The following is a 24,536-nucleotide window of genomic DNA, read 5'->3' as shown; positions in this document are numbered from 1 at the left end:
CAATGTGTTTTTTACATTTTTGATTGAATGATAAAAATCTAAACATGAGTGAATCTATATGTTCTTCCTGCTAATACAACAGTCAATAAATCATGTGTTCAAATCCCCTTCAGAGATAGAGATGGACAACAAACTTCTAAAGGAGAGGGACAGACTGATAGAGGATAAGAATAAGACTCTGGAGGAGAAAGACAAACAGCTAGCAGAGAGAGACAAACTACTAACAGAAAAAAACAGTGAACTAAAGGAGAAAAGACAGGAACTCGGAGAGAGGAGAAAACAACTAGAAGAGAAGGACAAGCAGCTAGAAGAGAGAGAGAAGCAACTAAAGGAAAGAGATGGACAACTAGAGGAGAGGAACCAGAGACTGGGAGGGAAGGACCAACAACTAGAGGAGATGAACCAGAGACTGGGAGAGAAAGACCAACAACTAGAGGAGAGGAACCAGAGACTGGGAGAGAAGGACCAACAACTAGAGGAGAGGAACCAGAGACTGGGAGAGAAGGACCAACAACTAGAGGAGAGGAACCAGAGACTGGGAGAGAAGGACCAACAACTAGAGGAGAGGAACCAGAGACTGGGAGAGAAAGACCAACAACTAGAGGAGAGGAACCAGAGACTCGGAGAGAAAGACCAACAACTAGAGGAGAGGAACCAGAGACTCGGAGAGAAAGACCAACAACTAGAGGAGAGGAACCAGAGACTGGGAGAGAAGGACCAACAACTAGAGGAGAGGAACCAGAGACTGGGAGAGAAAGACCAACAACTAGAGGAGAGGAACCAGAGACTGGGAGAGAAGGACCAACAACTAGAGGAGAGGAACCAGAGACTGGGAGAAAAGGACCAACAACTAGAGGAGAAAGACAGACTACTGGATGAACTAACCAAACAGCAAGCAGAGAGAGACAAGCAGTTGAAAGACAGAGACAGACAAGTGGAGGATGTGAACACTGAAAATACACAACTTGGTGAGATGTGAAAGAAAAAAAACTGTTATATGTACGATATAATATTGTTACATTTACATTTACATTCATGGCATTTAGCAGACGCCTTTATCCAAAGCGACTTACAACAAATACATGTGTTTAAGTAAGTGAATCATCTATCCATCAGTCATCATAAGAAGAAGTAATCTTTGCAAAATTTCCATTGAAGACACATTTTGTCCAGGATTAATCATCCTGTAATAATAAGGCTTAATCTGTGTATCTGGTCATTGATTAGTTGACGATATACAGTGGGGGAAATAATTATTTGATCCCCTGCTGATTTTGTTAGTTTGCCCGATTACAAAGAAATCAGCGGTCTATAATTTTTATGGTACTTTTATTTTAACAAATAGAGACAGAATATCAACAAAGAAGTCCAGAAAAAACACATTATATAAAGTTATAAATTCATTTGCATTTGATCGAAGGAAATAAGTATTTGATCCCCTACAAACCAGCAAGAATTCTGGCTCATACAGACCGGTTATATGCCCATGAGGCACACAGATTAGTCCTGTCACTTTAGGAAAAGTACTCCTAATCTCTGCTTGTTATGGGTATAAAAGACACCTGTCAATAGAATCAATCTCTTCCATTCCAACCTCTCCACCACCATGGGCAAGACCAAAGAACATTCAAAGGACATCAGGGTAAGAGTTGTAGACCTGCACAAGGCTGGAATGGGCTACAAGACCATCAGCAAGAAGCTTGGTGAGAAGGAGACAACTGTTGGTGCAATTATTAGAAAATGGAAGAAATACAAAATAACCATCAATCGCCCTCGGCCTAGAGCTCCATGCAAGATCTTGCCTCGTGGGGTAAGGATGATCATGAGAAGGGTGAGGGATCAGCCCAGAACTACACGGGAGGAGCTTGGTAATGATCTCAAGGCAGCTGGGACCACAGTCACCAAGAAAACCATTGGTAACACACTACACCGTAACGGATTGAAATCCTGCAGTGCCCGCAAGGTCCCCCTGCTCAAGAAGGCACATGTACAGGCCCATCTGAAGTTTGCCAATGAACACCTAAATGATTCAGAGAAGGCTTGGGAGAAGGTGATGTGGTCAGATGAGACCAAATTTAACTCTTTGGCATAAATTTGACTCTTCGTGTTTGGAGGGAGAGAAATGCTGAATGCTACAATCCCAAGAACACCATCCCCACCGTAAAACACGGAGGTGGAAACATTATGCTTTGGGGTGGTTTCTCTGCTAAGGGTACAGGACGACTTCACTGCATTGAGGGGCCAATGGACAGGGCCATGTACCATAAGATCTTGGACGAGAACCTCCTTCCCTCAGCCAGAGCACTGAGGATGGGTCGTGGATGGGTCTTCCAGCATGACAATGACCCAAAACATACAGCCAAGGCAACAAAGGAGTGGCTCAAGAAGAAGCACACTAAGGTCATGGAGTGGCCTAGCTAGTCTCCAGACCTTAATCCTATCGAAAATTTGTGGAGGGAGCTGAAGCTTCGAGTTGCCAAGCAAAAGCCTTGAAACCTTCAGGATTTGGAGAGGATCTGTAAAGAGGAGTGGACCAAAATCCCTCCTGAGATGTGTGCAAACCTGGTGACCAACTATAAGAAACATCTGACTTCTGTGCTTGCCAGCAAGGGTTTCTCCACCAAGTACTAAGTCATGTTTTGCTTGGGGATCAATTACTTATTTCCTTCGATCGAATGCAAATGAATTTATAACTTTATATAATGTTTTTTTTCTGGACTTCTTTGTTGATATTCTGTCTCTATATGTTAAAATAAAAGTACTATAAAAATTATAGACCACTCATTTCTTTTCTAATCGGGCAAACTAACAAAATCAGCAGGGGATCAAATAATTATTTCCCCCACTGTACATAAGGTCAGGTGTGCTGTAGAAATAGAATTAAAAATATAATATATTAGAAAATAGAAATAGTTTCAGTGAACTGAAACGATACATAGGGTCCCTGAAGGAATATTTCTTTAGAAAAACAAACAAACCAACAAACACTGCTTTACAAAACACACAACTGACATCATTATTTGTTTGTGTCCAACAGTATTTGAAGTGTGTGTGTGTGTGTGTGTGTGTGTGTGTGTGTGTGTGTGTGTGTGTGTGTGTGAGAGAGAGAGTAATATTAATATAATAATATAATAATGACTGTATGTACAATACTAATATAACAGTACTATGTTTGTGGATATGAGTGTTATTGCTTTCCTGTCCACTGTCAACATAATTTATGTCCTAGTTTTCCTCTATAATTTCAGCACAACAGATATGTGATCTGAAGACTGAAGTAAAGAGACTGAAGAGTGAGGTCTCAGCCCAGATGACTGGTGAGTGTGATGGAGAAACCTCCATGATTTCAAGAGGCTTCAAATTCTATGTTTCTTTCACAGAACTAATTCCAAATGTTCCTTAAGGTTCTAAACATTCTACAATGAAATGGTTGTTGTTGTTGTAGAGAGAGGAGAGACCTCAGATACAGGCCTCAGACTCCCAATCAGGAGGAGATTCAGCATGGATCGACCTCCAAACAGTGAGTTATCATCACAGCCAGAGATGTGTGAAACAGCTACATACAGCTCATCATCTTGATCCTCACTTGTTCTACTCTTTATTTCACTACTTGTTGAACTACATTACCATCAGAATTCTCCATTCCTTTGAAGTTCTGATAGTAATTGTTGTGGTTACCCCAACATGTCAGTATGTTGACTGGTCCCCTGTGTTGTGTTGCAGTGGGAGGAGAGACCTCAGATACGGACCCCACACTGCCACTGAGGAAGAGACACAGCATGGAGTCCAATCCTCCTGATAGTAAGTAGTTGCTGCTCTCTAAAACATTACTGATCCTGACATTCCACACTGTGATTTTCAGAACACGCTCGAAACGATCAATTCCTTCAATACCCTCAATTTATTACTCATATTTTGGTCAGTGTGTTTAATATATCCCCTGATTATTAAATATATCCTCTATATTTCCAGCATGTGTTGTGACCATTGTCCTGTGTTGTGTTGCAGTGGGAGGAGAGAGCAGCGGTCCAGACTCCCCAGTGTCTCCCAGTGTGTCTGAGCTGAGACTGGTGCTGCTGGGGAGGACTGGGGCTGGGAGGAGTGCAGCAGGAAACACCATCCTAGGCAGAGAGGAGTTTGGGGCCCAGGCCAGCCCCTCTGCTGTGACTCAGAGGAGTAAGAGGAGAGAGGGGGACCTGTGTGGGAGACGGCTGGTGCTGGTGGACACTCCAGACTGGTTCAGCCCTGGACTCTCTCTGGAGGAGATGAGACAGGATGTGGGGCTCTGTGTCCGTCTGTCTGCCCCGGGACCCCACGCCTTCCTCCTGGTCCTACCAGTGGAGCCCTCTAAGGGGGAGGAGAGAGGGGCGCTGGAGAGAATGGAGGAGATGTTTGGGGAGGGTTGTTGGGGACACACTGTCATTCTATTCACCCATGCTGACAGCCTGAAAGAGCAGAGCAGAGAGGAGCTTCTCCAAGCAGGGAGTCAGGACCTCCAGAAGCTTGTAGAGAAATGTGGGAACAGGTACCATGTCCTCAACATTAAGGACAGGGCCCATGGCACTCAGGTCCCAGAGCTGCTACACCAGGTAGAGGAGATGGTGGCAGGAAACAGAGAGAGCTTCTACAGCAGTCAGACCTACCAGGAAGCAGAGGCCCAGGTCAGAGAGATGGAGGGAGTGATACAGAGGGAGAGAGAGGAGAGGAAACAGAGAGAGGAGAGAGAGGTGAAGGAGAGGCTTGAGAAGGAGCTGCGGGACTCTCTGAAGAAGATAGAGGGATTAATCCAGGAGCACGAGGTAGAGATCAGAACACTCTGTGATAGAACAACTGAACTGGAGAGACAGGCGAGAGAAGAGAAGGATGAGGAGAAGAAAAGAGAGCTGGAGAGGGAGCTAAAGAGTGAGTCTGGTCGAAGGGAGGAGATGGAGAGAAAGCTGGAGAGATTTAGAGAGAAGAGAGAGAATGAGAGGAGGGAGAGGGAGGAGAGACACAGACAGGAGATCGAAGAGATCAGGGAGAACTATGAAGGAGAGGCTAGAGTTGAAGCAGAGAGAAACCTGATGAAGGTCGTCCTACCTGATTTACAGAGGAACATCATGATCTCAAAGACCAAGATGCAGAGGGAGTTCAACAGACAGATGGAGGAGAAGGACAGAGAGATGGAGAGACTAAGACAAAGACTAAAAAATCTTAGTACACAGTTTTTAGATGAGGTCTATGTCACAAGTCTAAAGTAGCTGTGGGAGAATCACACTGTATTGATCAGTGTGGGAGAATCACACTGTATTGATCACTGTGGGAGAATCACACTGTACTGATCACTGTGTAGCTAGGTGGGAGAATCACCATGTGATCACAGAGTCATTCCGTTGTAGAAAGTAAAGAAACAAGTTGGGCTGTTTTTTTTAGTGATGATTTTTTGTGGTGTCGGAACCAATATTTACAATGTACTTCACTTTCAGTCATCACAATCCATCTGTCATCAGAATCAAAATGGCCCGGTTCTGATGTGATTCTCATAAGTGGAGTGCATGTTCTGTTTTATGTACAAGCAGAAGAGTTACTGAAACCCAGTAGTGTTGTAGTTCTCTCCTCTGTCCACTAGAGGGCAGCAGAGAACACTAATTCCTCAGAATGACCAAACAGCTGTCATACTATCAAACCACCAGCAGGGGGCTCTTATACATGGATGGAAAGGCTATTGTACGGTGTTGTCATGGTGACATACGTGATGCATACAAGATTCAAGATTCAAGATTCAAGATATTTATTAGTCATATGCACAGTAAACAGACAGTTACACCACACAATGAAAATCTTACTTTGCTAGTCCCCCCTAACACAACAGACTAAACTAAAGAAAAAAAACTAGTCCATATATACATATACAAATTCTATATTGCACCTGGTGCAATACGTGTACAGACTGTGATTTTTTATTCGTTGTAACTCCTGGATGCACAAGGAATTTATCTTCTGGGACAGTAATGTTTTTAACTGGATTGATATGAATCCATTTCTGTTCTGTAATGAAAATGTCAAACAAAAGTGAAAAGGAAGAACATGCCTTGTGAATGTTTCTGTTTAGTGACATGATAAATCATGCGCTCTCTTTCAGGTTGGACAATTTCAGAATATTTAACATAATACTCAGCTTTTATTCAAATGGTTAACTTTTCTGACTGTCACTAGAATATTGCTGTATTACACTGGAATACATCCCTGCACACACACACACACACACACACACACACACACACACACAATTGTGTGTCATGAGCGACACAGGTTGTTTATAATGTGGCTGCCTCTTTTGAATTGTGCAGGCATGCAGAAACGCAACAGCTAATGTTTCATATTTCATATGTTTCATCTTGAAACTGTTGACTTCAATGATCTCTTAACATCATACTTTAGAAACAGCCCTGATAGGACCAACAGGATTTGAACCTGGGTCTCCTGCCCCACGGAGGTGACTCACCCAGCGATGGGAACTCTCTCATAGTCGTGGTGGTGACAACAAGGTCTTGGTTATAGGAGTGTTTTATTCACCTTCCTCCTCAGTTCCTCCTCCATACACACTGGTTTCCTTCAGAGCCACTTCCATCTGGGAGGGAATCAACCAGAAGAGACTCATTTGACTGACATGAAGACCAGCACCACACATGAATATCACACCACTTCAGTAGAGGTTTGGTCTCTTTGAAAACAAGAGTTCTTAGATCCAGTTTCATGATATCAACTTGATCTGTTGTTCATTTCACCAGCGTCAATCTAATTCTAAAGCTCTATAAACATACCCACTGATACTAACACACACACAAACACATAAACACACATAAACACACCCGCAAGTACACACACGCATGAACACACGCACGCACACACACAAACACGTAAACACACATAAACACATCCACAAGTACACACACGCACGAACACGCACACACACAAACACTGGAAAAGTAATAAAGACAAGAGTTAATGAAACGGTTCCCAGGACATCCTGTTGGTGTTCAAAGTTGTTTCTCTCACTAGAACTGAGGTGGTGGTGGACTTGAAACACGTGTTTCTGTGTTTCTTTCATGTATTCCATCATGTTGCCTTGCATGCTGTGTGAGGGGCTTGTTTGTTAGTAAACCAGTGTTTGTGTGCATCAGATCAATATGTCATGATGTAATACTGTCATGATTGTAATGAAGTATTTCACACAGATATTGGCTCCACATATCCTACTCTTCTACTCTTAACGCCTTCTAATCTGTTATCTGATAGTTCAACTAAATGATTGACTGTGTATCATAAGTCATCATGTTCATAAGTCTTCATGTTTTGTGAAGTGAATGACCTGGATAAAAAACCTCACAGGTGACATGGTCACACCAGACCTTTCCAAACTTCTACCTACTGTACCAGAATACAATGATTCAATATGACCCATATGAATCAAAGAGACCCTCTATTCAATACATAATACAACACAACAAGAAATATACACTTCTTCAACATATTAGATGAAATGGATTCATATTCTCGTCATAATTGGAGACGACAGTTTATAAAAGTGCAGATTTACAAAGCTAGAATGGACGCGCGAGCGAGACTGGCCTCACACATCAAACGGCGCGAAAGAGGCTGCGCTCGTGCACGTCATCCACCACAGCCAACAGATTATGAATGAATATATATTAATATATATATATATTTAATGCTTATATTCAATATTATGAATGAATATATATTCATATCGGGGCCGGCTCTACGCAGGGGCAAGAGGGGGCAACGCCCCCTCAAACAAATGGCCTGCCCCCTCAAATCAAAAATTTAGAAGTGAAAAATCCGCCGAAAAAAGCACAAGTTAAATGCTTCCCCTCATCTCTCATCTCCGTGCAGCGTGTCTTCACACAGCCTGCAGTCAGCAGAGATCGCCCCTCTCCTCTGCCCCCTCAGCCCTGTGGTGTCAGCCCTGTGGTGTCAGGTTTCCAGACAGAGCGGTTAAGACTTTGAGGAAGCAGCTAAAACTCCACTAAACTCGTCGTAGCGTCCCGTGAGATAACTAATAATTAACAACAACTAAAACAAAAGTTAATATAACATCCATATATATTTGTGCAGTCAACTGGGGAATAGTCTGCTGTTTTTTCCCCAGTGGGAGTGTTTCTCAAGTCACACAAGCACAGACTAGACACTGTCCGCTGCATGTAACAGACTGAGGACTAGAGATGGGTCGTTCGCGAACGAATGGCTCTTTTTGAACGGCTCTCTTTGGTGAACGTAGGGAACCGATTCTTTTTGGTGAACGATCCATTTGGTTTGGCTCTTTTCCCCCCCCCGTTAGCTAACATTATGTGACCAGACAGACAGTGGCGTTGTGAGCGCTGCGGTTGCTACAATAATGTTAAAATGCACAAGCACAACTCTTTAACAGGTTCAATGGTTGAGTGAACTAAGTAAAAAACAATAAAACTAGTGTTTTGTTACTCAGCTCGCCTCGTATGTGCCTACGTTTGAACCAGTCTCAACGCGTTAATTTGCTGATACACTCTATGGAAACTCAACGTCATACGACACTTCAGTCTTGAAACAGACATTATTTTCTCTCAAGTAAATCATATGCGAATATTCTGTAAAGAATAAAATAAAAAATCAAGTACCAAATAATAGCGTATTTCTTGTGTATTCATTTTTTGTCACTGTCTATTCTATATCGTTCTATGCCGGCTGGATTAGCTATATAAAATGTTATATAATAACGGTGTAGAATTGATTTATTTGTGTAATGCTATTGTTTTGTAAGCACACTTAAATTTGTCATGATCTGTCACTTACATGAGCTGTGCAATTAGGCTAGTATTACATATATTGCAGTAGGCTATAATAAGTGCTAAACAAATTCCTGTAAAGCCAAATAAAGTATTACGTTCAAGTCCATGTCCGATGAACAAATCAGAACTAAGGGCCATGAGTGTCGAATTACACATAGGATACCCCTTTGGCGAGATTTGTCCATGAGTATCGAATTACAGGTTACCCCTAGATTTGACCCAAATTAAGTCACCTTAATTTGCATATTCTCCGAGATGCACGTGAAGCAAAGACGCTAAGAAGAAGATAACATGAGTGACAATAGAAAACGAAGTATCATTTGGACCTTTTTCACCTGTAAAGATGCATCAACTGCAGTATGCAATATGTGCAAGGGTAGCATTTCCATTAAAGCATTTCCATTTTTATATCACATTAGTATCATAGTTGAAGGATGAAGTGATCTAGTCGTATTTAATTAAACTGTGGGTAATTAATAATTAATATAACACATTAATCAATAAACATAGGCCTATACGTTACACTAAATAAAACCATAGAAATGTCACGGACACCGTGGCAGCACTGTCGTATGCGTCCGACACTCACAGTACGTAAGTGGAAAATCAAACTGCATTTTTTTCGAAAAACCGGAACTATAAGTGAACGAAGAGCCAAATGAACGCCTCTTTTTTAGTGAACGGAGCCAAAAGATCCGGCTCCTCGAAAAGACTCGGAATGCCCATCACTACTGAGGACAATGAGCTGTGTCTGCCAGACCCCTACGTGAAGCCCCGCCCCAGCCTCTGGCTCTGCACAGTTTTGTTTCAGACTGCTAAGGGATATAATTACTGCGGTTTTCTCAAAACTTACTCACTTTGCACTCCAGCTTCCAGCAGCTCACAAAGAGAGAGTTAATGCTGCGAGATGCATCCTTTTTTCAGAGCGTTCAAAACAAGTGTTGCTCCTGCATGTACTAAAAGCAGTAGCAGTGATACTGCTGCTAGTACCAGTGCATCAGAAGCAGCAGCTAGCATAAATCCACCTGTACCATCAGCAAGCACTGCTTCTCCTGTTCCTCCTCCCTCAACATGTGCTGCCCCAAAACCCCTTGCTCAGCTACCTAGTGACTTAAATGTCAATGCACCATCCCAGCCAATACTGGGTAGCTACCCAAAGCGTGCATTTGGTGCTACATTAAGATCATTCAATCCTGCCTGGTACCGCACACGACCATGGCTGGAGTACTCTGTTGTGCGAGACGCATGCTTCTGTTTCCCCTGTCGCAAATATGGCAGCACTGCTAATGAGAGGGATGTTGTTTTCACCCTAACTGGTTTTAACAACTGGAAAGCAGCACTTGAACGAGACAAGGGGCTACATAGGCATATGTCCAGCCACAACCATGTGCACTCTTCCACCACCTGGACTCAGCACAAAAGCAGAGAGGCTACAGGGGGGACTGTTGACTCCCTGTTGGTTGGTAAAACCCAACTTGAAAAAAATCATTATTATGTCAAGAGTGTGTGCAGTGCTGTTAAGTTTCTCTGTGTGAATGAGTTGGGGCTCCGTGGGACTGCAGAAACGTTGAGACATGATGCAGCTGGTGATGATGTTGCTTCAGGTCTTTTTCTGAAACTCATACAATAGAGAAGGATGAGAAGCTAGCAAGCATTGTTAAGGGTATCCCAAAGAATGCAAAATACACATCTAAGGATATCCAAAACGAAATGATTCAAACACTGGCAGACATGGTGCTTGGAGAGGTCAGGAAAAAATATGAAAATGCTGATTCTGCAGGGTTTTGCCTCAAAAGTGATGGGACCAGGGATAGGTGCAATGTGGAAAATTTGTCTGTGATGATTCGATGTGTCAGCAATTCCATGCCAGAGGAGCATCTTATTGGGTTGCTTGACTTGCATCAACTTGATGCAGAGTACATCACGTCTGAGATACTGACACACCTTTCTGATGCTGGCTACAGTGCTGACAACATACTTAGCCAGTGTTATGATGGAGCTTCTGTGATGAGTGGGATAAGAGGTGGTGTACAAGCTCTGCTCCAAAATAAGCTTTCTAGGTATATCCCATACATCCACTGCTACAACCACCAGCTGCACTTAGTGGTTGTGCATGCCATCCAGAGTGAACCATGTGCAAAGAGATTTTTCGACCTCTCAAGTTCACTGTACAAGTTTTTTCAGCACCACTATGTGTCTGAGAAATATAATGCACCTAACCTTAAAAGCCTGCTTGAAATCCGATGGACAAGCCACTATGAGGTGACAAGGTGCATTGTTGACAATCAAGACCATATTCTCAGTATCCTATCTGAGATGACAGAGGATGATGGTGCTGCTGTTGACCTGTGCACCGAGGCATCAGGCCTGCTATGTCAAATTAAGAGGCATCACTTCTTTGAGACTGGAAAGTTTCTAGTGCGGGTGCTTGGTGTCTTGAAACCAGCAAATGCAATTCTACAGTCTCAGTCTGTGGATATGTGCAGTGCTTCTGAGGTTGTTGGTGCAGCACTGGAGTCCTTAAAAAGCATCCGTGAAGATGAGAATTGGGGAGAGTCATCTCAGTCAGCTGCTGGGGATGATTCACAGCCTCCAAAGAGAAGGAGGACAATGAGCAAACGCCTTGGTCAAAGTGTTGTGCTCTCAACTGTGGGCCATACAGACTCGGATGATCCTACCATTTCCCCCCCTCAGTCTCTGAAAAGATCTCTGCTCAACATCCTTGACAGGGCCATTTCAGAAATGGAGAATAGATTTTCTCAGAAGAACGTTGAGCTGATGAAAGCCATATCTAGTCTTGCACCCAAATCCAGCGCATTTCTAGATTCAACCCTGTTGCATCCTCTGGCTGTGCTGGCTGGCACTGTGGCAGATGATCTAAAAAATGAAATTCTTGTGGCAAAACAGATGTTGCTCAAGAAATGTCCAAATGAAACAGACCTATCCACTGTCTGTAAACACCTGCAGGAGTACAAGGAAGCCTTTCCCGAGTTACATAAATTGTATGTAACAGCCATGGTAATTGGTGTGTCTTCGGCATCGTGTGAGAGTTCCTTCTCCACATTGTCACGGGTCCTAACCCCCTATCGTCGCACCATGCTACACAAGCGAAAGAGAAATTTGGTGATCTTGGCCCATGAGAAGTCCATAACAAGTAACTTGGATATGGATGAATTTGTGAGAGTTTTTGCAAAGGGAAACAGGAGACTGGTGTTGTAGAGTAGAGTGGAGTTGTAGAGTGGAGTGGAGAGAAAAAATAGTGAGATGGAGAGAAAGGAGGAGATTTTAGTTATTAAGTTGCTAATGAATAAATAAAAACCCCAAAAAAGAAGAAAAAAAGAAAAAAGTTATGTGTGTTATATGTTCTGCTATGTATCTGTTGTGTTGGACAAAGTAGTTTGAGAACTTGTGATGCTTGTTTATTTTATTTTTTTCATAAGACTACCTTTCAGTTTTGTAAATATTGATTATAGTGAAAAGTCTTTCCTTTAGGTTCAAATGTATTTGAGAATTAGACCATCCAGTTAAGATAAATGTTATGTTGTTGGTTGTTAAAATCTGGATGAAGGATATTTTATTTTACTTTTTATTTTTCAGTTTTCCCCCTGAGGGATTGCCACCTTATTGTGGTCAGGGGGTTTGTGTGCCTCAGTGACCATAAGAGCTATACCAGCAGGAGCTTTAGTCTTCAGGTGGGACACCCAAGTTGGACAGGTCTTAGGGTAGAGGCCTGACAGAGTGCAATCCACTTCTCCAGGTTGAGGGCTGGACACACAGCTAACAGCCCATGCCGTGAAGAAAACACTGTTATAAAAAAAAGTGCTGGCACATGATGTGTACGCATAATGCCCCCTTCACATTTCTGACTGCCCCCTCATATGTGCATTCCTAGAACCGGCCCTGTCTGTATGTACTATGCGCTGGAGATTCCTGCCACGTGTGTGAAGAAATGCTTTCAAAGTATTTTTCCTTTGCAAGATCTGCTTACTTCCATTATTGAGAATATAAAAGACGAGTGTTACTTTGACCAGCGTCGAGTGAACTAGAGTGTGGAGCAATGTTCCCTCTAAGGTGCGCGCCTGTGCAATCGCGCACTGCTCGCACATTCTCAGCGCACAAGAAAATCTATGCAGCGCATAAAATAAAATTCACCATAAACGTATTAATTAATATTTAATATTAGACCTAATCTAATCTAATTAATTAGACCAATAATGTGTTTTTTGTACCATTTTTCAATGTAACACAGTGAGTGACAGGTGTCCAGCCAATGATACGATACGGTTTACTTACGCTACGCAGCCAATCATAGCATTGATAGTGCTTGCATATGTGCCCTGCCCATACGCACCATGCAGGTTAGCTAGCTAACAACAATGCGGCGGAGTTAACCCATTTGTGCCGGATGCTGCGCTACGCAGCATTGCATCTACCGCCGGTTGCTGCGTTACGCACATTTGAATTTGCCGCCAGTTGCTGCGTAGCGCAGCATATTTGTGCTACATTTCAAGCTTCCAGTGCAGATTGTGAAAGAGGATTTAGTTTAATGAATCATATCAAAACAGCATCCAGAAATCGTCTTGAAGTGGCACATTTGGACCAGCTGATGCGCATAAAGTCAAAGCAAGAAGCAGACGAAGCCATCAACCTGGACAAAGTGTACAACCATTGAAGTGAGAAGGACAGACGTGAAAAATAAGGTAAAATTAAAGTCAAAATGTGTGCATATTCTAGTGACATTTATTAAGATTTTTTATTTATGGATATTAATCATTAAATGCTGTTACTACTAGATAATTTATGGGTAGTAGAAATGCTAATAAAAAAACTGTGTAATTAGATATTTTACAGACTAAGAGTTACAAGAATTTACATTGTATCACAAGCTACAGCACATGTCATTGAGCAAAATGTGAATGTTTTAATGTGAACAAAATGTTATGTCTGAAAGGTGTATATGTCTCATTTTTTTCCAGAACAGGACCCTCAGCCAGGCCACAACTGGACTCTTCCCATGGCCAAAGCAGGACTCTTCCCATGGCCAAAGCAGGACTCTCACATATAACATATAACATACTATACATCTCATGAACAACAAGATTTTTGTCTTTTTCATTTTAAGTGGGCCAAATCGCTTATATTAAAAGTAAACTAATGAAAAATGCTGCTGTAATTTGATTATTTTAATAAGCCATGTAACTTGCGATGATCCAAGGTTTTGAACAGGTGTGATACTGGTGTGTGGCCACAGCGTGCACATCTGATGTTGCTCGCAGTGGTCCTCAGTGTGCTCAGGGAGCTTGTGTATATGCCCAGACACATGAAAAATTAGAGGGAACATTGGTGTGGAGTAGCATAGCTCTGCTAGCAGATAGCCTCATAGCTAACAAAGTTATCTATGGAGTTGTTCAGTTTTCAAAGACATACGAGCCTTCCACGAACCCACAATATCCGAATCACCTTTCCACAGTTCCTGTTCCAAGCTGCTGTAACCTTGAAATATTTCCCTTGGTGAGTCAGTGTTTTCATTATATTAGCAGCGCTACTCACAAACTAACGTGACGATAGCAGTAGCATTCAATTGTTAGCACCACCAACATATATGTCTTGCTAATGTGTTAAGTTAAATGAGCAAACTCCAGCTAGTGATACAGTATCTCCGTTTTAAACTAAGCTAAGTTAAAGCATTAGAATTAAATGAATATTCGGTTGAGTGAAAACTAGTATTCAGTGGAAAGAGAATTGACACTTGAATTGATATGGAATTGAAATATCTTTATTGAATAAATTAGAAAGGAGATTACAATGAAACAAACATGTTGAAAGTTGAAATGAAGAGGTAAATGAATGTAATTCAGAGATAGGATATTAATTATTTCTTGTGGCTTTGCTCTGCAAGGCCGGGTTTTGTGGTTGAGTTCATTCCCTTTGGATCCTGGATTTCGTCCTCGTCCTGCTACGCTTCTGTTGGAGGAGTTGTGCGGAGCGTGGACTGGCGAGCCATTCCCAACGTCCCTTTTGTTGATTTGATTTGAGCGAAAAAAGGAGAGACACTGTGTATTGTGCCTTCTGGATTTCGGTAGGACAGGTCCTTTGCATCCACACACAATTGAACCACTGGACGTGTAATAGCAAAAAATGTATTTGTACTATTTTGCTTAAGTCTTATATGAAATGTATTGACCTTGTTGTGACCCAATGTACTTTGTTATTTTCCTTTATGTGACTGAGGAAGAACCAAAACCGACTGCTCCTTCTATCATACAATAGACAGTGTGTGACCTTGGAACACTCCTAACTGCAGGCTGATACATTGTAATAGTGGCTCGCAACACCTACGCTTGTTTCCCAGCTTCTTTATCAGCAAACAGGTGCAAGATATGTTTACCCCTAGACCTATGACGTATGAGCATTGGGGTTAAAAATGGTCCTCTCCTCGGCCACAGCATCAGTATCTGAATCCATACTGTTAGTGAAGGAATGCTGATCCAGCTTTAAACAACGTTGTTTAAACTTTGTATATGCATTAAAACTCTCAACTGAGACCAAACATCGTTTATTGTTGTTCACTGAAAGATTTCCATCACAGACGGCCCCTGGTCCATGGACTGAGACTAAGTCATCACAAATCTCCTCATCCACTCATCAGAGTGTGGTACTGTTTTTGTAATGTTACTTATTGAAGTTTCTTGATGTTTGAATCCAGAGTACACATGTATTGACACTGATATTTGATTTTGGGATGTGAATATTTGATTTTGATACTTTACAATCTTGTGGTTGAATCCATTTCAGTTCTGCTTAAAATATGTTCTAAGTTTAATAACTACTAAGAGGTAATTTTAACTAAAAGACCTACTGGGTAATACCAAAATAGATTAATGTTTTAAAAAAAAAGAAAGAAAAGAAAAGCTAAAATACTTAGTATTAATACAAAAGCAAGGTGTTAAATAACATAGTAAATCCCTGTTTAGAACCAGGGATCAGGTTCTAAAAGTAACTAACCATATGGGTAAATGAATAATTAGTCATACTTATCTCACAAGAAGTGAAAAGCCTTGGGTTGTACTGTTAAAGAAAAAGGTGTTGATTATTGGCATTTAAGAGTTACTGATATTCTCATTGAATCATTTTACATTCAAAATGTTGTTACGTGTTGGTTTTCTACTTTTGTAGAAAAAAATAATACATTTGAAGGAAGAGAAAAGAAAAGAAAAACAAGGAAGAAAGAAGCAAAACATTGTCTTACCTTTTAAATATAACATACGTCTCTGTGCGATTCATTCTTGCTTGTGCATCCCACCCTCTCTCCTGAACGAGTCTTTATCTTCCGACATCTGGTCCATACCCGAATTCAATATACATATTCTAGTCACCGGTGTTCATACCGAAACACGGATTACACTGGCCAGCCTGAATTAACAGCCGGTTAGCTAACCTGTCTGTCTATCTGGCACTGAGGACAACAGGATAGCTAACTAAATAAGTAGCAAAGTAGCTTTCTGAAACAATTTGGCTTTTCATTTACCATTTCATGATGTCTCATACTGATTTTTTGGAAGGTCTATGCCCCAAGAGTTGGACAATGTGTGATAGCACTGTAGCGCTTTCTCCACCTCACTCGCAGAATCTAAGCACCAGTGACCACTGGGGTTAACAAGGGCAAGAACAATTGGTCATCTTCTATTTGATGTTGGCCGACAACACGAAGCATGTGGCTTTCAAGAGAACAAATGCATGCATGCATCCGTCCTGAAGTAGGTGTCTTCTGTTTACAAGACAGGTGATTTCACGAGCTAAGCGCACAGAGAAGGTAGTCATTTCAACTGGACTCTGTGGTGCTGTAATGGAAAACAAAGCTTTGAAACCAGGCCACTTTGGATACTACAAAACCTCCTTGAGACCTTGGATTATTGGAATCATTTCCACCAAAGATATATGATTAGGACATAGAAAGCTCTTGTGGCGCAACTGGTTATACAACAGTATGCAGCAGAGCAATGCTGAGGTTGTGGGTTTGAGCCTCACCTGGAGCACAGTTATTTGGTTATGCCTGCTAAATGTATTTACAAGAAAGGTGCTTTCACCAGCTGAGTCACAGGTCATGTCTTTTTTGCCGTTGGCGACATTCAAGAGAACAAATCATCTGTCCTGAAGTAGGCAGGTGAGTAGCCAGGTGCTGGGATTCAAACTCAGGGTCTCAGGTGCTTTCACCAGCTAAGCCACAGCGCCCACAGCTAAAGGTGGTAAACTTACAGGACTTGCAGGAAAGGGTTTCAAAGCAGTGTTTTCCATGAAAGCACCACAGAGTCCAGTTGAAAAAAATCAGAGAGACCACGGACAATAAATAGTGAGTTGGAACCACACAAAAAAAGAAGCATATTCGGTGCATTTAGTTAGCTCAGGGCTTGAAGGCCAACACACCTTCCAGCAGTTGTATGGCAATCAGGAGTTTGCGGTGAGTAAAGGTTGACAGAATTTTCAAGGGGGATTTGACATTGATGGCAGTTTGCAGAGATGCTTTTGGTGGAGAAAGCAATCGCCCAACATGGGGCTCCAACCCACGACCCTGAGATTAAGAGTCTCACAAAGAAATCCAGAGGCTCCTGTGGCGTCAATTGCTTTGCGCGCTGTACTTATACAACAGTATACACCAGAGCAATGTTAAAAGCAGAAGTCAGGGATTTTTACTTTTGGTGCCCTGAAATGGGAGGACAATGAATAAAAAGATGTCATTTCTAAATGGTGAAACCAATATGTACACAAATGCCCTGAAAAAAACCCTGAGAATCTATACTTGAACCTCATAGTAATTGTTTGATTTCAAATTCAAACTTTTGGAACAGAGAGCCAAAAGAAGGAAACAGCGCTTCAATGTCCTATTATTTACGCAGGGCAAGTCAAAATGATTTTCTAACAATGAATGTCGTTGGTTTTGGACCTATTATATATCATTGAATATGTAATGTAATAAGCTTTTAGAATTAAGAGTAAAAAAAGGTTTAAGATTTGAAAAAATGTGTTTGTTTGCAAACCATTCATACAGAGCATTCCAAGAAAGCTTGAGTGCTGCTATGCTATGACACATTTTTCAACTCTAGGGGCATAGAAAGATTCAAACAATCGCTATGAGACATCAATGCTCCAAATGGTATTGACCGACCCCCCTGGCTGATGGACTAAAAAATGGCAAGTAGGAGTTTTGCGATGTGTGCGTTGTGACATCATAATAGGCGACACATCAATGATGTCACATTATTCCAGAGTAAAACAGAGGGACACAACAAAGCATGTTCAGACAGTGTTTCATTTCAGTTGGACATTTGTGACAAGTGATGATCAACTAAGATGAATTCTCTTCTCAACCAGCTGGGAGGACGCAAATTTGTCTGTGTGGCTGGCCTGGTAGCTGCTGCTGCTGGGTCAGTTTATATGTATAAGAGGATCTGGGGCTCTGAAGAGGCCCTTGTTATCACTGATGAGCAAGGTAAGTTACAGTTAGCCAGTGGATATACAACAAATGTCAATGTCATTATTGTTGGGGTTTTTTTTGTCCAAGAAGTGGAAACATAGGTAGGTAATTTAGCTATGGCAAGCAAGGCTAGAATTAGAATACATTTATTTTTCCTATCGGAACTACATACAGGTAATATTCATAAGGCTCATGAAAATCACATTACAGTATAAAAAACACAATTAAAAACAATACATTTACATCAACCCACTAGAATATAGTGCATTTCTGAGTTCATAAACAGTGATAACAGATTTAGTTTTTTGTGAACCACCCATATAGCCTGTAGAAAATTCTAGAAACCCTACCAATAAACATAATGGTGTTTGATGTTACTAGTCCTGACCATGAGGGATCTGGCAGTGACCCAGGCTTGTGTCCTGATCCAACCTGTGGGAAACCCAGACCAAGGTCAACCAGATCAAGACCCATCCACTGTCCTCATCTATGAGGTAAGATCTCCCACTAGCAGAGAATTATGACACTCTCTAGTCTAGGTGTATGTATGTTAGTAGAGAGACAGACATCATTGTTACTTTATGTCCATGCATTCTGTGCTACAGGAGGTGGTGGTGCCAAGCGGGCAGTTGTTGCCATGGAGGTACAGTCCTCTGTACTGTGGGCCTCTGGCCATAAGGGTAAGACATGTTTTACTCTCCTAGCTTGTCAGTCTGTTATGGATCGATAAATGCTAACTGGGATCCTTGGGACGGCCCAACTCTGACGTCACCCCTTTGAAGTTGACTGATCTTAAATGGGTTAGGTAAGGGAGGGAGATAGAACTTGATTTTTGGTAGTGGTTAGTGGTAGGCTACGAACAACCGTTCCGACAATCCACACCACCTGTCGCCATTGGAGAGCCAAGAAAACCATAATTAATAAACAAATACAAGACAGCAGACTACAATTGCATATGATTGGGTATAAGAACCCAGTTAGCCTCTAGAGCTTGATTAGGTTTAGCTTGTGCTAACTTTCACCATCAGTCCCTAGTTGGACTTTCAAAAAGGAATGTCCAAATGGTGAAAAATCCAATTGATTTCACAGCAGACCTGGGTTCACATGTTAAATACTTCGCTATGCTTGATTTCCGTGACAAAAAGAAACACTATTTTACTCTGTTTCAGTCACAGAAAAAAACATACTGACATCTGTTGTATTTATTGTTTCTCTATGTTAACTGAAATGAGAATAGTTCTGGAACATTTCTTGATGTCTCCTCTCCTCTCGTTCTCAGACGAACACATGCAGAGTGCTGATGAGCTGTGAGAGGATTTTCCAGTTCCAGACTGCATGGTCTCGTGTCACTGGGTCCAAGGTACCGTAGAACAACCTTCAACAACAATCTAATAACTCTGGGCCCTTGTACCATCTTATAGCTTGGTTGTTCTACTGTATACAGTATGACCATTCAATTTGCACTGTGTTGGTGAATATTCTCATGTTAGGTCTCCATGTAGCTCTATCACTGACCTCCTCTCGGATCACACTTACTACACATGTCCTTGTTTCCATTCTCACTCCCCAGAAGGTGGAGACTAAGATGCACCATGTGTGTGTGGTGCGAGGGGCTGATTGCCGACTGTGGTGGGCGATGTCTGTGGAGAGGTGGAGGCTAACGCCAGAGGTAGGAACAAAGATGATTTACTCTAATAGGGATAGCCAGGTCTTATCAGAAAGTTCTGGTAGAAGTGGTAGAAGAACATACATAGAGATAGTTAGACATCCCAGATCTGTTCTGTAACCCACCACCCTCTCTCAATGAATCCACTCTTCTGTTTGTTTCTGAAGGGTTACCCATACACTAGCACAACAGTGGTATCTGTTACCGGCATTCAGGTGAGATTTCAACCTCTTGAGATGAGAAGGAAGTTGAGTTTTAGCTAGCAGCAGATTCAGTATGGGGGTATGAGTCCGTGTGACATTCTGTTTCTGTCTTGGCTGTTTTAGCTCCTGGGCGGTCAGGTGAGGCAGGTTCAGTCTCACCTGTGTCAAAAGACATCGGTCAGCATACCGTTCCCGCATTATTGGGTAATTATTACTTATGTACTGTACAGTGTGTTTCACTGTAGATACCCAAGTGTGCTTCAATGTTACAGCCCAGTCTGAGAGGAGTGTATGTTTGTATGTTTTTAACAGCAGACAGATGTGTCAATCGCCACGGCCACACTCTTTATGGGACCTGATGGGAAGCTCTCCTCCACAGCCCAGACCTTCCATGAGTCTCTGTCCAGTCCTACGGACACCCAGGCTCAGGCACAGGCTGATCCCCAACCTGACAGCCAAGAAGAGGCTGACTCAGGGGCAGAGTCAGACAGCGAGTCATACACTGACTCTGAGAGCGAGTCTGACTCTGAGAGTGTGCCAGGGTCTGAGGCCGAGTCTGAGACCCAGAGCTTCCCTGATGTAGCCACATTATATCTTTTACACACACAAATTAAACACACACACACACAGTCAGTAATTACATTGACCATTTCATCACATGTTTGATTCTATTTAGAGTTTAAGTGAAAGTTGTCTCATGTTCCAGATGGATCACGTCAGCTTCACCGTTGAGGAGATTGAGGTCCCCTACTTGAAGTGAGTACACTCTCTGTCCTCTTCCAAAGACTGCTCATATCTCACTATACTAGTATTGTTATGTGCCTGCTTTTAAAAAAGACTATAAGAATAAAATATACTATGCATTACATATTTCGTATGATGCTCTCTGTTCACGTACACTATCAGTCCTCACAAGCAATCAGGGGTGACCTCACAGTTTAACATGAGTACCACCTTCTCACAGCTACTACTTTGCCAGTCGAAATCTCCTCGACTTCCCCCTCAAGCTGGCAGCCCTGAGGGAGGCATTTTCTGTGAGTACTTATAATCACTATTTCCGCACAGATTCATCTATGTGCAGTACTCTAACCTCCAGCTTGGTGCATTCTCTTATCTCTACTGATGTATTGCTCAAGGCTTCTGTGGACATCAGAACAGTTCAACATGGTGTCTTGTTCCATTTGTCTCCACATAGACTCTCTTGAGCAACGAAGGCATCAAGAGAATCATCACCGAGGCTGGGAGGCTCCTGCTCAGTGGCCTGGTCGATGCCGGTCATAAGGTAGACATTTAATATTCTGTAGAGTTTGAGGTCTAAGTGACACTGAAGAGTAACAACCCGAGCCTACAGAGAAATCTAGAATCCAAACACTTGTCATTAATGGCTGAATGGAATGTTCAAAGGTAGCGACATCTCATCCAGTGTCCTCCAAGTTGACCAAACTCTCTAAACGACTCTGATTAAAAACATGCGTATTTCATGTATTACTGCCGCTTGTTTCCTCTGACAGGAACAGGAAAGGTTTTACGGGCAGTATGACCGACTGACCGGATTCTTTATTGGCGAGGCTAATAAAGAAGCTATTGCCGGGGAGCTAGCAGAGGAAGGGGTAGGCTCATTGCGTTTTACATTCAAGTAAAATGCAGTGTGTGTACACAGCGTGTACATCTAAATATCTGAGTTGCACAATCATCTATAAATTCTCCAAACTCCTTTCAGATCCAGCATGTCAATTTCATTGACATACTCTACGAGTTGGTCCTTTTGGGAATGCTTGGGGAGGACAAGAGGGAGCCAGCTGTCAATGTGAGTGGAATTTTCAACATACTGTACAGTACAGGATCACACCATGGCATAACTGGATAAAGTATATGTACCACAGCTGGATGACTACAGGACTCTCCTGTTGTTTTACCAGGTGTCTGGTGGGGTGTTTGAGGAGCTCCACTCCCTCCTCCAGGTTGTCCTGCCAGCCGGCCAATGGCAGGCCCAGGCCCAGCGCTACCTGGATATGCTCAAGGTGAAGGTCCCTGTGTTTGTGTCCACTAGAGGACAGATTCTCTTGATGAACACATACCCTAGACGCATGTAGGCACGCACACACTTATTCGTCAGATTTGATCAGACTCGACATTAAGAGCCTTAAAGGGTTCATTCAATATTTTTCAACTTATGGTGAGATGGTTCCTTACATTGAAAGTAGTCTTTGTGCCAGGAGAAACCTGGAGTAATCTTCAGACTTGTGTAAATAGCCACTACCAACTTCAGCCACCGCTACAACAACAAAAACTAAGGGAGTGAAAATGAACTCTCTGACTTGGTTGGAAGTTACTATGAGGTGATTTGGCCACACAAGTTGAACTTTTTTCTGTCTTCAGGCGATGCTGCTGGCATTTCTAGATGCCATTTTTAACCTGCCCCTGGATCACTATTCTACCCAGGAGACACTGCAGACAGTGCTGCTGCAGCAGCTAAGACACCACCTGCAGGGCATGGTCAGCAGCCTACGGACAGCCTGAGAGGGCTCCTCCTTTCCACCCCCACCACCCAATTTACAGTAGCAATCCAATTAAACATTCAATTCGACACTGTCTGCGTTCACTCATTGTAAGCTAATATATCATCTATTGTTGAGCACAACTGTTTAGTATGAGAGAACAGAGAAAGTGTTAAGGAGATAAGTGTTATGAGAAGAGGAAGAGGGCCAGACATAGGAAGAGGAGGATGTGGTGTTGTTGGTGAAACCCAGACATGTAGAGCCTACTAATAATGCACTTCAAGTGTTATGACATGAGTTAAATAAATAGAATGATCCTTAAAGTAAGTGAATTCGTACTAAATATTAGACACTAAAAGGAAGAAGAATATGCAATGATTGAGAGAAGCTAAAATCTATGAAAAATAAGATGATATGGGATATATTCATGGTTAAAAACTGGAAATGGTATTCCATGTAAGAACTTGGAAAGGTGATTTGTGGATGACATCATTATCATTTGGCAGTATCTCATTAGTTTTTGCAGAATTGAGAAACTATTCTTCAATCAACCAATGAGAACCCTAGTCACGTTGTGAGTTAACCAATCAGTAGTGTAGATCCGCCCTACGCCTCTTTGGATCATGGAAAAATCATGTCGCTGTCTTTTCCGTGTTAGCTCGTTACTGATCAGACCTGTATGTACTATGCGCTGGAGATTCCTGCCACGTGTGTGAAGAAATGCTTTCAAAGTATTTTTCCTTTGCAAGATCTGCTTACTTCCATTATTGAGAATATAAAAGACGAGTGTTACTTTGACCAGCGTCGAGTGAACTAGAGTGTGGAGTAGCATAGCTCTGCTAGCAGATAGCCTCATAGCTAACAAAGTTATCTATGGAGTTGTTCAGTTTTCAAAGACATACGAGCCTTCCACGAACCCACAATATCCGAATCACCTTTCCACAGTTCCTGTTCCAAGCTGCTGTAACCTTGAAATATTTCCCTTGGTGAGTCAGTGTTTTCATTATATTAGCAGCGCTACTCACAAACTAACGTGACGATAGCAGTAGCATTCAATTGTTAGCACCACCAACATATATGTCTTGCTAATGTGTTAAGTTAAATGAGCAAACTCCAGCTAGTGATACAGTATCTCCGTTTTAAACTAAGCTAAGTTAAAGCATTAGAATTAAATGAATATTCGGTTGAGTGAAAACTAGTATTCAGTGGAAAGAGAATTGACACTTGAATTGATATGGAATTGAAATATCTTTATTGAATAAATTAGAAAGGAGATTACAATGAAACAAACATGTTGAAAGTTGAAATGAAGAGGTAAATGAATGTAATTCAGAGATAGGATATTAATTATTTCTTGTGGCTTTGCTCTGCAAGGCCGGGTTTTGTGGTTGAGTTCATTCCCTTTGGATCCTGGATTTCGTCCTCGTCCTGCTACGCTTCTGTTGGAGGAGTTGTGCGGAGCGTGGACTGGCGAGCCATTCCCAACGTCCCTTTTGTTGATTTGATTTGAGCGAAAAAAGGAGAGACACTGTGTATTGTGCCTTCTGGATTTCGGTAGGACAGGTCCTTTGCATCCACACACACTTGAACCACTGGACGTGTAATAGCAAAAAATGTATTTGTACTATTTTGCTTAAGTCTTATATGAAATGTATTGACCTTGTTGTGACCCAATGTACTTTGTTATTTTCCTTTATGTGACTGAGGAAGAACCAAAACCGACTGCTCCTTCTATCATACAATAGACAGTGTGTGACCTTGGAACACTCCTAACTGCAGGCTGATACATTGTAATAGTGGCTCGCAACACCTACGCTTGTTTCCCAGCTTCTTTATCAGCAAACAGGTGCAAGATATGTTTACCCCTAG

At 42.0% G+C, this 24,536-nt stretch overlaps 1 protein-coding gene across 1 annotated transcript; it reads left to right on the top strand.

Annotated features, from left to right (window-relative positions):
- Window positions 1-685: 685 nt before the first annotated feature.
- On the top strand, window positions 686-5,240 carry LOC310802271 (uncharacterized protein; the record flags this gene model as incomplete). The annotated part of the gene is made up of 5 exons (XM_083666561.1): window positions 686-968; window positions 3,249-3,317; window positions 3,446-3,520; window positions 3,724-3,801; window positions 4,009-5,240. The coding sequence occupies exons 2-5, from the start codon at window positions 3,311-3,313 to the stop codon at window positions 5,238-5,240; spliced, it is 1,392 nt and encodes a 463-aa protein (XP_083522687.1). The 5' UTR covers window positions 686-968; window positions 3,249-3,310.
- Window positions 5,241-24,536: the final 19,296 nt, after the last annotated feature.

The sequence above is a fragment of the Argentina silus genome (assembly GCF_951799395.1).
Source record: "Argentina silus genome assembly, chromosome: 3".
NCBI classification, from domain to species: Eukaryota; Metazoa; Chordata; class Actinopteri; order Argentiniformes; family Argentinidae; genus Argentina; species Argentina silus.
The sequence above is the reverse complement of the archived record's forward strand: the minus strand, read 5'-3'. Positions and strand labels throughout refer to the sequence as shown.